The 13,910-nt window shown below is 47.6% G+C and overlaps 1 protein-coding gene across 1 annotated transcript; it reads right to left on the bottom strand.

Annotated features, from left to right (window-relative positions):
• Positions 1-874: 874 nt before the first annotated feature.
• Positions 875-4,169, bottom strand: PIG-Z (phosphatidylinositol glycan anchor biosynthesis class Z). Its single transcript, XM_050185469.2, has 2 exons — positions 3,636-4,169; positions 875-2,573 (listed from the first exon to the last, which is right to left on the bottom strand). The coding sequence occupies exons 1-2, from the start codon at positions 3,784-3,786 to the stop codon at positions 1,009-1,011; spliced, it is 1,716 nt and encodes a 571-aa protein (XP_050041426.1). The 5' UTR covers positions 3,787-4,169; the 3' UTR covers positions 875-1,008.
• Positions 4,170-13,910: the final 9,741 nt, after the last annotated feature.

The raw sequence follows: 13,910 nt of genomic DNA, 5'->3' as shown, positions 1-13,910 counted from the left end.
ATTGGATATGCAGAGGCACAATGTTGGCTCCTGAGTTACTTGTAAGGTGTGTTCCACTTGGTACTTTGGCATTTCATTTGTTTGTTGCAACACAGAGTGCATGAAACATAGAACTGAATGTAGGGTTCCAGACAGTCTTTAAATTACACAAGCCAAAACAGCACCAAAATGTACTTTCGGGCACAGCAGTAGGTTATCTAATGTGGTCCCTCGCAATAAACGGACAGCGTTTGTAAATTCAACACTGCCAAACCAAAAATATGAGTGGCATGCTTCAATGACAAAGCTTTGCATCACACAGCCATATTCTTGTGCAGTAAAGGAACAGGTTTATATTATGCAATATGACTGTCCATGAAAGGCTAATGACATACCAGCCTCTCTCAGGATATAGAAAACCGAAACAAAACTGGTAAAGTCCAAGAGCGAAGTGGGGAGTTGCAAACGTGGGACTGCGACACTGCAATTGATAATGTATGGGGCGTATAGTGCCACCAGCCAGGAAGACTGCTGCCTTGTCTAAACATTAACAATTACTCAATGAAGAAGATGCCATACTGTGCACACATGACAGAGTTCCTATGTTAACACAATTATTGTGTCCACACGAAAAGAGACAACTTCTTTCATGACCCGCCGTGGTTGCTCAGTGGCTATGGTGTTGGGCTGCTGAGCACGAGGTCGCGGGATCGAATCCCGGCCACGGCGGCCGCATTTCGATGGGGGCGAAATGCGAAAACACCCGTGTGCTTAGATTTAGGTGCACGTTAAAGAACCCCAGGTGGTCAAAATTTCCGGAGTCCTCCACTACGGCGTGCCTCATAATCAGAAAGTGGTTTTGGCACGTAAAACCCCAAATATTATTATTAACTTCTTTCATGCATGTGCATTTTGCTGACAGCCACACGATGAAACAAGCATACTACAGACTCAAAATGCACTTCTCTGCAATGTGCAGCAAAGCGCAAGCAATGTTTCTAACACCACATGGTCACAAGCACATTGCCATCACCACTTGGGAAGCTGCACCAAGTACACATTCAGTGTCAAGGCCTTGGTTAAATCTGAGAGCGACACCCTTCCATGAAGATAGTCTGCATAGCTAAAATGTGGGAGGTGTTCACTGCTGAAGTGTATATAGGAAGTACACAGTATGTGCAAGTAATCTTTCCATAATTCCATCTCGGAATCTACGAATGAAGGTGGTGCAACGAGATAGTTCAAGGAAGTCCGATTTTGCATGAAATAAAGCATCAGGTCGTGCCCTTTCAAGTTGGTGCCCATCATGTCGACAATGTCCACCGCGGCACTGCCTTCCTTCACGGTCAGCAGATGACGAGGTGGCATGTATGTGTGGGCGAACATGATCGTAGCGCTCACGTTGGGCTTGTACTGTGCGAGATGCCCATGGACGCCTAACATGCATGGAATCAAGCCACCCTGGTGCACAAAGCCAAAGAAAACCATGAAGAGAAGGTTAGGTAAACCCCAGCAGAACTCCATCAGTTTCGTTGAGGAATGCCGCTGTGCCATGAGAACCACTGGGATCAACAGCGGCACCAGGAAGCGTGGTTCCTGGTGCTTGAAAAGTGACAAGGCGCATAATGGAAGTAGAAGGGTGCAGGCAGCGACTGTGTCAAATGTCTTGGAGACCGTGAGGGTTTCAGGGCACACTGGTCTTGAAGTACGTGACAACCTGTCGTACAGAACCTTGCAGGAGGCCCAGAGGGCTGGGATTGCAAGGACATTGAACAGAAGGGGGAAGTTGACGAGGAGGTGCAGGAAGTTGGGATGCCTCCCATGCAACTCTAAATTGGCTGTGTCGAGATTGTAAAGAATGAAGTTTAGTGGTGCCACAACGAGACGCCGGGGGCCATCACGGGAGAAAGTTTCGGGGTGAAAGTAAAAAGTGTCAAACATGATGGGATATTGAGCCCACAGTAAGAAACACATGCCAAGCTTTGCCACACGTTTTGCAAGTTTCTGTGCTATTTGGGCATGTGTGCGCCGTTTCTTGGTTTTAACGTTGCGGTCGACTCTGCTGCACAACCAGAAGACAATGGCTGGCAGGGCAAAGCAAATGAAAGTGGGCCGGTTGAATGTCCCAATGCACAGCAAAAATGCTATAAAACAGTACCTCCGTGATACTTTTACACGCGCATCTTTTAGCTTCAGTTGGTCGTTGTGCATGACATTTTTGACACAGAGCAACAGCAGTGCTAGCAGAAACGATTCAATGGAATTACTGAATGTCCTCGTGTAGAACACGTATGTCACATAGGAGGTGCCAAAAAATGTAAGAGCCTTGAAGCGTCTTTTCCGTTTTGCAGGCGGTGCTGCCAGATGGTAAATGGCATAGTCGCAGACAAATGATGCAGCACAAGCAAATATCCGCGGCACAATCAGAAGCAGTACAGGCGACGGCAGTGTCCCAGCTGTGGCTACACATGACCACGTCCACTTTAGAATTGACAGTGGTATAAGAGTGGTCATCCAGATGGTGGTCATACTACGTATAGGGTACGGACTGGTGAACTCCCATGTCCGATGGATCTTGAGCCCGAACAGATCACCTGTGAGTTAAATCATCTTGGTGAGAATGCTACCCATATACTACTGCGCAATGCAATTAATGATGTAACTAATGATATGCCATGCAGTCTAAAAGCTTTGCCATGAAGCAGCACTGGGAACTTGAGACATTTTTTCACTAATGAACAAGAATGGGCAAGCATGGGCATGGACCTGAAAAAAGCAGCAGCGCTGTGTACAAGCTTGCCTTGTATATACACAGAAACAGGGTAATTGACGCTTCACAGGAAGCCAGCTACATAACTAAGAACTAACTGGCGCTTATTCGTAACCAGCACTTGTACAGAGCTCCCCTGATATGGGGGGTACTAATCGTACACCACAGCCCACGCGGATTAAGTTGAGGAAGCGAGACAAACCAATAAACAAAATGTTTTACACTAGTTAATTCGAAAACGAAAGCTGTATAAAATGCCGGCGTTTTTATGGAGAAAAATAAATAAGTGTTAGAGCGCAATTGCGCAGTTATTGCACATATTGATTATCAAGTGTCAGATCACCCTCTCGGTTATGTTGAAAGTAACATCAGTGTACTGAGACAGGAAGAGGGTACAACGAAAACAAGAGTGTTGTGTTGTCCCGTCTGTATTTGCTCTGTCTCAACGCGCAGTTGTGTTCATAACATCGCAGCACAGCAACAACTTTTCATTGATAGAACAAGCCTACCACAGCGACAACAAAAGGTGTCGACAGTGCTTATATCGTACGCGCTGGCGTCCAGCGAGTGTCCATCACTATACACCTCGCCAATAACCTGTTGTACCGGGTGGTACCAAGTCACATGACATGTAGTACCAAGTCACCATTTCTTTTGTATAAGCTTTGCTCCAGCTTTCCCCCTGACAGCGGGAGGACATCGGCCGTTTGGTAGAATAGAGGCATTCTGCCATCAATCAAAATAACTACTGCAGTTGGGTAGAACATGGTTCACAGAATGTCCCTTGAATCGTTAGACTAAATTTTTTTTTCTTTTATCATTCAGGGCGTAGTGTTTCACACATGCAGTTATCGCTCCATGAGTACGGGTAAAGACGCTCGTTTACCTGCAACGACTTCGGTGTTTTGGAAGAACTCATCAGGGTGTACATAACCTGTCTGCAGGAATACGACAGCGAAGATGATTCGGGAGAACACTATGAAGATACACACAGGGTCAACGTGCCGGAAAAAGTCAGTCACAGCTGACATTCTCATTTGCTTAACGACGGTCGTACGGCAGTTCGCGTAGCGCGCTTTGTGGCTTTGTGCATAGAATAAAGAACCAACTTTGCTTTGTGTACTCCCATCACTCCCGTCATGTTCCCATAGTGGGGCTAGCGGATGGTGCCATGGGGCTCTTGCATTGCCCAGGGGGCGCTGCGAAAAAGGTGCTAAAAAGCGCCCTCTGTCCTAAAATGGGTCGTACCAAGCTCGGTCGTCTGCTTCGGAAAGCACGTTTACAATATGGACCCGCCACTTTCGGTTGTGTTGTATCACGGCCTGCAGCGAATATCGGGCGCCGAAGATTTTTTCAGGAGTGGCACGCTGCGTAAAGGCAAGAAATTATGCAGTGCCGAATACGTGTATGCCGTTCAAGAATTAAGCGGCGAAGTTATAGCGCGGTGTCAATCGCAAGTGAAGCGAGTCGCGTACGAAGTGGAACTTCAGGTAAGGTTTGCACGCTGCTAGATTCAGGCGCACAAACGCGAGGAAATGCTTGCTATAAATGAATCCACAGCAGCGATAAGCAGACATCATGTGTACGGAACTGCTCGAGCACACGACGGTACGCGCCGCGACGGCAGCGGTCTTTCAGCATGCCGCGATGTACGAGCTGCTCGAGCGCACGATCGTACGCGCCGCGACGGCAGCGGTCTTTCGACACGCCGCGAAACGGCGGGTCTCCTGCAATCTTTGTTGACTGCATGCCGCTAAACAAGTAGTTAGGCCTGCGTTGTAGTAGCGGCCATCTGTCCCTTTTAGTAACTGGTAATAACTGATGCAATGCATATGAGCTCGCACGTACGTGCGAATCGCGCAGCGCGAGCTCGTGCGCTGCTCGCTTGATGTAGCTTTTAATGACAACGCTCGAAAATCGATCTGCTGTAATCAATACTATCTTGCTGCGTTGCCTCAACATGCTGGCTTGAGGTCAAGTATGAGCACATTTAACTCTCTAACCTGTGCTGCTCGTAGTGGGGTAGTGAATTATCACCGAATCAACCCGGCCATTTGTGGTCATTTGCACACACCTGGGCACTTCACCACTTCGCACCGGTCGAATTGTTAATTGTTGCTGTGGCCGGGCTTCGAATCGTGAATCACCAGCCATGCCTGCTGCTATGTCGGTCTGCCGTCGGGACTGTAGGTGCAAAAGACCAAATTTTAGAACGCAGATCTATAATCAAGCAAGCTTCAAGACAGGTGAAGCAGTCAGCATGGCGCGAAGTTTCGCTTACCCAGCGCGACGAACTGCAGTTATACAGCGCGCCCAACGCTCCGGCCGCTTCGTGAGGCCTCGAAGGGAAACGATAGAATCGGATGTTGGGATTCAGGCCTTCTTATTCATGGGAGCCCACGACGCAGCAGTATCGACGGTGACGCTTTTTTCGATGCTGAGCTAGGTCCCTCCGGATCGGCGTCGCCGATTCCTTCTGCTTCCAGCATTACGTCCCACGACACACGGAGAGTCCGTTTTCGTTAAACTATAGGCTGCGACCAGCTCGCAGCGTGGTCGATGTGGTCTGTGAGAAGTGACGAGCCTTTTCGCACTCGCAACAGGGCAGAAAAAAGTGCGAATCGGCGCAAAACTCGGCCTAGAAACGTGCTTCGCCACAGCCAGGGCTCAATACGACCCAAGCCGGTACGACCCAAATGTCGTTTCCCGCGCCGCCACCAGGCGCCGCAACTATACCTCAAACTCCAGCGCAAGACGCCCATAGAGTGGCTGGAGCGCAGTGAGGCGCGCGATGACGAAAAATACTGTGGCGGCGCTGCGATCGAAGTGAATAGGGCCGCGTCAAGGTCGTGCCGTTGGAAAGTGCTGGCGATACTTCTTGAAAGGGTAATTCGTACTACTTCTCGTGCTGGTATATGTGTTCAGACCGCTCAAACGGTATTTATAATTGCAGATGACATGTAGAAGCTTGATGTGGGCGAGTTGGTTTAACATACTTGAAGAAAAGAAGAGCTCTACAAAGACGCGGACTAAAAGAGGAACATGTACGACGGACAGGCGCTAACTTCCCACCGCATGCTTACGACTAAGTGTTTATTTGAAAAAAAAAAAAAAAAAACAGGATTTATATAGATATAAACAAGAATAGCACTACCGTGACTTCATGACCTCTCTATGGCAACAGAAAAGCAATATCTTTTTCGGTAAGTGTCACTGCATGGCGGGCAGCTAATCCACGTGCCGTCGGCCTTTGCAATGTAGGAAGCTTCTATAATAACTCCCTTTCTAGTCTATCTCTAGAACGTGCCACAAACCTGGTACTTCAACGTGTTGTTTTCACTGGCTTTACTCAACAATAAAATTAATAAAAACAACATAGACGTTTCGCTACCTATGCGGGTGGCATCGTCAGTACGCGAATGGCAACAAATGAGAAAATACATCCTATTTATGTATGATACTGCCGTAAACATCCGGCAGGGGCCCACGGTTAGGATTGCATGCAGATTGATTGCAACGGATGAACCATGAAGCCACAAATTTTCTTGGGCCCCACCGGTGTTCCCGTGCAAACGTGGTTACATAATTATCAAAATCGAGCATGTGTCCTTTTGTTAAGCAACTCCTTCTCGCCAATGTAGCTGGCACCACGTTCTGAGCAGTCAACCATAGCAGTCAACCCGCATAGTATAGTCAAGGAGGCGTTGGTATAGTACGCATAAGTGGCGAAACGTCTATGTTTTTGTCATTTTATTGTTGAGTAAACCCAGTGAAAACAACACATTGAAGTATGAGTTCGCCTGGCTTTTGGAACATTTCTTCAAGAAACCTGGTGTCACGAAGATACGGACGGCAATTGCGACGTTTACAATGTTCAGCCAGATGGCCCTGTTGCGACTTTGAGGTGATCCCGTAGCGCTCGTCACCCGTTTCGTGACAGAGCGTTGCCAGCTCTCTAGTTGGTAGCGAAGACTCCGAGTCAGGCGTCGGTGGGAATAACAAAAGGGATTTTACACACTATATACAGGTCATTATACAGGACAAGATGGGATCGGCACTGGGGCCGAGAGCTAACAGCAAACGCGACTGTTCCCGCACGGCGACGTCCGGCGAGACTCCAACGTGTAACACATGTCACTCCACTCGAGAGGGGCACTCGGCTCACGGTGGTTCGGTGGATCCGGCTCTCCAGGCGGCGGCATTGGGGCTTATAAAGCCCCGAGAAACGACTGTCGCTCAAACGGCCCAATGCAAAGCCAGCACTCGGCGGTCGTCCGAGAGGGCCAACCAGCGACCGCGCTGGCCACCCGATTCAAGGTTTCCGCGCTCGGTGACCTCCAGGGGGAAAGGAAATACGGCGCCGGGCTTGCACGTTAGGACATGTCGCTCGCCAATGCTCCTCCACAGGACGCCGCTGCCTGGCGGCGCAGCATCTTGACGTGTCAAGGGAGCGTCAGGGCGCTGTGCCTTTCGGCGCAGCCCCGGGCTTGTCCAAGGGGCGTTCGCAGGATGAATTCTGCATCTTGTAGATTCGGAATCCGGGCTGGTGGTACGGGCACAAAAGCCCACCGCATTATTATTTACGGCCCAATTGTGCTCACGCGCCCTTTCATTGTAGCACCGTTCGGTTATACCGATATAAACCTGGTTGCCAGCTTGGGGTATCTCATATACGACATTTCTAGTGCATTCCGTGTACTGCGCTGCATGTTTCTTAGAGCATGGTTCGGGTATTGCTTTTGCCAGCATAGGGCATATCTTTGCAATTTACACGGTGCGCTAAAAAGAAGATTAACATTGTGCCTTTGCACAACCTTCTTGAGGATGTGGGACACCCCGTGCCAATATGGAATCACTATCTCTTCCTATCAACTGGCTTTTCTTTGTTAACGCCTTCCCTTACCTGTTTGATCTGTTGAAGAAGCTTATCACAGACGCTAGAAACCAAATACGAAGGGAAACCGGTTAGGCGCAGCCTGTAACCTGGTTGTTAAAGCTGCTTTCTACTTTGTGGATGCAAGATTTATTCAGAGCTTCGTTTAGACAAGTCATTGCAACTACTCTTTTTACTAACTGGGAGTGGGCACTGTCATATGAAATCGGCTGCTTGTTCAACCTTGGCAGGTATTCCAAACAAGCATGCGTATTCATTAAAGTGAGATTGAGATCGAGGAAGCGAATGAAATTATTACATGGCCTTTCGCACGTGAAGTTTAGAGCATCCGATGCATTTCTAAAAGTGTTAATTATCGATTCTACAGTGTCATCTAGCCTCGACCCTGGTACCACGTTAACAACCACCACGTAGTCATCGACGTACCTCATTACGGAAGGAGCACGTGACTGATCCAGAATCCTATTTACACACTTGTCAAAGGTGCTAAGAAAGATATCTGAAAGAATGGGAGCAAGCGACGAACCAATGAACAGTCGTACATGTTCCTCTTTTAGTCCGCGCCTTTGTAAGGCTCTTTTCTTCAAATATGGCATGTATTTGTGCCTTAGGAATAAATGCCTTTGTTTCTCCTGTTTATTTCATATTTTTTATATATGCCGCTCGGTAATTGCGCATGCATTGGGGACGCAGTGTCGGCTGTACGCTTGTGCGCTTCCCTTTGGTGAACAAGTATTTTTCTTGTTTTTCAAGCAAGATATGTATCTCTGATGCGTAATTTTGCGCCTATAGACACAGAAGTCAAACACGCCCAAGGGCTGTCGACCGTGTGGGAAACCTCGTTGCAAGGTATGCCGTCACATGACGACAGCAGACACGGCTGAAGCATCGAACTCGCCCTTCGTACATAAAATTACCGAAAATCTTGACTGTGATTCCAGTAACGCCGTGTACAAAATTCGATGCGAGGTGTGTAGGCAGGAATATATCGGCCAAACAGAGACCCCTTTTCGCCTGCGGTTTAACAATCACCGCGCGCATGTGAAAAGTCTCCCCAATTTACCCTTCTCCAGGCACGTTCGGCTGCCAGATCACTCCGTTGAACGCGTGAGCGTTGTGCTCTTGCAATCTGGTTTCCAACACACCCGCGCACGCGAGCAGAGAGAATCTTTTTTCATCCATAAATTTGGAGCGTACACTAAAGTAATTAATGAGAGTCCGGGGCGGCTGACGTGCCTCCGGGATATGCCGTGAAAGTGCATGGGAAACGCGAATACATGCTCTGTACTCTAAAATTGAGACGCTGGCTATTCACTGCTTGCTCACCCCTCCGCATGCGCCTCAAGGGCGCGAGCGGAAAACCGATAAATTCAGTTTCCTGGACCCTGCCACTGAAGTGGTCATTCTGAGTGACCTATTGCCCTTCTTGAATTACGCACGTGCTGACTTGATGGCAGTTGTCTGTTAAACGTTCAAAAATTGGACCACAAAGAGGCTATTTAACTCGGCTCCCTAAATCTGAGCCCATGGGCGCACTTGCTTTGCGAATCCCACGCATACATTCTTTTTGGGAACTATATATATATATATATATATATATATATATTTTTCGCACCGTAGCTGGACCACAGAGTTGCCGGAACGGGCCGTGCCTTGTATATGTGTACTGTGACACTGTGTTTCTTTCCACAAGTTGCCGCTCTTCTGTCTTCCTTCTGGGCCCCTTCTCTATTGTGCCCCCGCCACCCGATTCAACTTGCCCTCTCTCCCGCTACAACGGCAGCCCACGCACTGGTGCTGCGGAGCGACCGTTTTCTCCCCTCCTTGCCTCGGGTGCACGGGAACCTAGCCAACCTAGCTGCCGCTACTTCCCGCCCCCCTCACTCTCCGACTTACGTCTCCCTCCTCCTGTGTGCATTTTTCTTTTTTTTTTCTTTCCTTTTTCTTTCTTTTTCCCTTTTTTTTCCTCACTGACCTCCTTGCTCTACATACATGTGACTCCGCCTTCCTCTTGCCCTCCATAGCTGCCAAAGGCCGCTGTAAATCTGCCAAGGCGCCGAAAATCAATCACTGTCACAACTGTTCCTCTCGGTTTGATGTATGTAAGAACGACCGGGCACCCGGTCTGGTGTCTTCACTACCAGGGCCGAACTGCCATTTTTTTTGTAAACCCTGATGAAGATCGGTCCACCGATCGAAACTGTCGAAATTAAATACTTATTCTGTTTACCGTGTAGCACCACTCAAGTTCTTTACGTTTGAAAGGTAGCCTGAAGAATCCCTCTTTGCCTACTATATATATATATATATATATATATATATATATATATATATATATATATATATATATATATATATATATATATATATATATATTTATACACGTGTTCTTTTATTGCGGTCGGACCTCGGGCGCCGAAAACAGATTTAGGTAGCCATTACATATACATATACTAACCTTTGGCCTGTAAGCCGCGTGAAATTTTTTGTCCAGCTCATGCTTAAAAAAAAAAAAAAATAACCGTGCTTCAGCGGCTCCATAGTGGATATGGCGTTGCGCTGGTAAACTCGAACTCACGTGTTCAAACCAGGTCGCGGAATTCGATGGGAACAAAATGGAGAAACACTCGTGTACTTCTGTTTAAATGCACGTCAAGGAACCCCATGTGGTGAGAAGTGAACAGGGTGCCTTATAAGCATATCGCCGAGACGTAAAATGCCAGAATTTGTCTAACTAAAAAAAGAAAAATATACACGCACACACACACACACACAAAAAAAAAAAAAAAACGGAGTAGGTAGTTGTGTCCTTGGGCTTTTTTTTAGGGGTGTCAACGAAAGAAATACATCCTCGAGTCTGATTTCTGCGAAATACATGTTACGTTATCTTACATTTCGTACCGAAATGTAATGCCGTTCCCAACTGTACGTCAGCTCAACTAAGCAGCTTCAGTATTATAAACGGCTACTTTCAGTTATCCGATGCACTATCATAAGGACAAGCAATTAAATGAACGGCGTGTCTCACATACACATAGAGATATTTGCAAATATGCAGAAGATAAGTGTGACACCACATTAGGCACCCAGTTTTAATGGGTTGCAGACATGGTGAGACAGTAAAAAAACTTGTTTTCCTTGCCTGAATCAAGTTGGCAGGTTTACAGGCTGCCTCCAAACGGGGCGTTTTTTTTAATGACAGCTGGGAACTTGTTCAGAAGAACCGATTAGCATCCGTGCGTTAATTCTCTTAGGAACTGATGCGCCAACAGCCACGACTCTCCAGCAGCACAATCATTCGCAATAGGGGTCCTCACTTGCATCGGGCCCTCATCGTCGAGACTTCAGAAGTGCTGTTATGCGCTACATTCCAATGGAAACGGCTATTCGGTAACTTTACAGTGGAGATGTCTTAAGCTAGTTTCCAGCGTTTCGTGATGTGCGTAGAACGATGGCGGCGTCTATAGAGCTAAAATTGCTTAAGTATAAGGCAAAATAAGGCCTCAGACGCGCCCCGGCTGCGTTTGAGGCCGGATGTGCGTCGAAACCGGCGATGGATGATGAACTGGTCTGCTGCGATCTATACGCAAACAACGACAGCGTGGCCGTTGTGCCTTACCGACGATGGGCGAGAGCCTTGCCGTGGAATATGCCGACGTGTGGGCCGTACAGACTGGGGACGGAATCGTTGTCACCACCGAATCGTTGTCGCCACTCGGAACGTCATATAGGGACCTTGAAGAGCATATGATCGACACATTTCGGTGAATCCTCCCGGCGGATCCCAATCCCATCGTCATTCTGGGTGGCTTTAACGTCGATGCGTCTCGTCCAGACGGAAAGATGGTCTTGGCGTTTCTTTTGGAAAGGTTGGGCCTTCAATATTACAGGACTATCGTAGGATGCAACTTAAAAAAAAACAAAAAAACAAAAAACAGCAGTTGGCAGCCAAGGCACGCGGACCGTACGAGGTTGTTACTCCGCCAGCCAATCACAGGAGCAGACAAAATCGCCGTCATGCGACGATTTCAAAATGGCGTCGTACTTGATACCTCCAGAGCGTCTGCTCTTCTTGAAGATACTTTTCATCGGCGGAAGCGATGAGGTTTGCAACAGGCATGTACAAAGTGCATGGAGTCTGAGCATTTCACTCTTCAAAAGTCCGCTATACAGTTCATTTTGCTGCTGACCTCGTTTTACTCGTGAAACTTCACTGCCAACTGAAGTGAAACTTGGCAATAGATAGTTGCAGCGAAGCAAGTTTTTTGTTTAAGCTCACTAAAGAATCAAGCTATCACCGTTCCACGATAATAGATGAGTGAGAACGTACAAAATTACGCGCTTATAATTTGGTTTTGTGGTTACCGCCTTATTTAGGCAGCAGGGAAAGCTTGAAGTACGAACTATTTGCAGCCTCGCGAAGGAACAGTGGCTAGCTGGCGGCTATGAGGGCATGGGCGGGGCTTCCCTGCAGATTTGAGTTGTATCTGACTATAATGTCTCCACGACGCGCCATCGGTCGTGCGTAGACCTAACGTTCGCTAAGAACATCTCCAGTGTCATCACAGAGCTCATGGCCGTCTATCATAGCGACCATCAAGCCGTAATAACTGTGGTAAACATAACAAATAAGCATAACAATTAACGTGCATATTTGTGTGTATATATTTGTGTGCATATAGTGTGTATATACATATTTTTGTTGTTTTATTTTATTTTCTTTATAATTATATGCAGCTCCGCTGGTCATCCGTCTTCACAGAGTGGAATGGCTCTGAATATTTATATGGTGATTTCTGAAGTCGAATACGATCTGATGTTGCGGCTTAGGCCGAGTGGCGTTAGGGCAAGGAATCCACCAAGCCTATCGACGAATACGTCCGGTAGTAGGAATGAAGCAAAAAGGGTTCATTGGCTAGTTCCCATTACAGAAGCCCACTCCATGCAGGAGCGAGTTAAACGTCCGAGTTCACATCAGGACCCTATCAAGCTAAATTTCTGCCTGCCTTTGTCTCTTCCTTCTCGCGCTTCTTCTCTTCCTCACTTTCTTTCGTCTCGCGTTCCTTTTGTTCCTTTTCGCGACATATCTTCTCCCAGGCATCTGTGAGCTCGTCCTCATCAAAACCCACTTCGTCAATCGCAGTACCGATTACTGGCTCCCTCAACCTATGGGTAATATTCATACCAAGCTCTGCTGCCAAGAGCAATAGGTCCTCTTTCTTTATCGATGTAATATCCATGCCTTTCGAGAGCTGACTATAACTTCCCCTGTATTAGCCGCACACCCGGTGGCAATCAACTACGGCTCATTGCCCGACAGAACCCAGTCCTTATGGTCCGCGAAACGTAGTCGCTCAAGCACTCACCGAAACTCGAGCTTGCGAAGGTCGTGTCTCCCGGAGCCACGTTCCCAAGTCCACCTATCCCAGATCGTGGAACTGCCTTCTGGTGCTCTTCCTTCCAGATCCCTCCAGTGGTCCAATACTCCGCGCCGTTACTGCGACGGTTGTGCCTCCACGAAAAGGAGGTCTGCTGGTCCCGGATCCACTGAAGTCGCTCTTCCATCCGTATGGTTTTCCTCGATCTTGCGAAGTTCGTGTTTCCAGCCACGTACACAGGTACTCCGATCCTAGATCGCGAGAACTGCCTTCTTAATCTCACCGCTGTCAATCAGTTTGTTGTGGCTTAGGGTGGCGTTAGGGCAAGGAATCCACCAAGCCCATCGACGAATACATCAGGTAGTAGGGGGTGGGTAGGGGACTTTTGTAGACCTGTCAACAGTTGGTGTCCACGCTGCGTTGACGTCTGGATAAGCGCTGATGGATGGGTAGGGGGTTTCCTCGTGGTAAACGTCTAATTAACGCCTCTGGTCGAGTTGAGACGTAATACTGAATAGCAAATATCATCCGATTAGACAATATATGTTTCTACTCCATTTAGCATGCTGGCACATTCAAGGAGATTGCCAGACAAGCCACGGAGATTACATTGCTAAAGACCTCCCGGTCTCTCCGATTCAGTCTGAGTACATAGGCAATATCTTTTCCCTAACACTGTTGTTCATATGAACTTGCCTTGATTCCTTTTCAAGGAAAGTCGATTGGTTCACCTGGGGCTGGTGCAGCTTTTAAAAGAAACACGCTTATTCCGTTCGGGAGTTTTCACTTTTTCAATCAGTGCATTTAGAATGTTTGATAATGTTTTTCTTACTTATATGTCGAGGACATATATGTCTATGTACTCTTAGATTTACTTACAAGTGCATTG

This window comes from Dermacentor andersoni, chromosome 8 (genome assembly GCF_023375885.2).
Source record: "Dermacentor andersoni chromosome 8, qqDerAnde1_hic_scaffold, whole genome shotgun sequence".
NCBI classification, from domain to species: Eukaryota; Metazoa; Arthropoda; class Arachnida; order Ixodida; family Ixodidae; genus Dermacentor; species Dermacentor andersoni.
Note: the sequence above shows the minus strand (reverse complement) of the source record. Positions and strands in the feature narration are given on the sequence as shown.

Excerpts from the sequence above, each read along its gene's own strand:
- PIG-Z (XM_050185469.2), bottom strand. The coding sequence starts at position 3,786 with ATGAGAATGTCAGCTGTGACTGACTTTTTCCGGCACGTTGACCCTGTG. Across the intron at positions 2,574-3,635 it reads AAACACCGAAGTCGTTGCAG|GTGATCTGTTCGGGCTCAAG; the intron begins GTAAACGAGCGT and ends TTTAACTCACAG.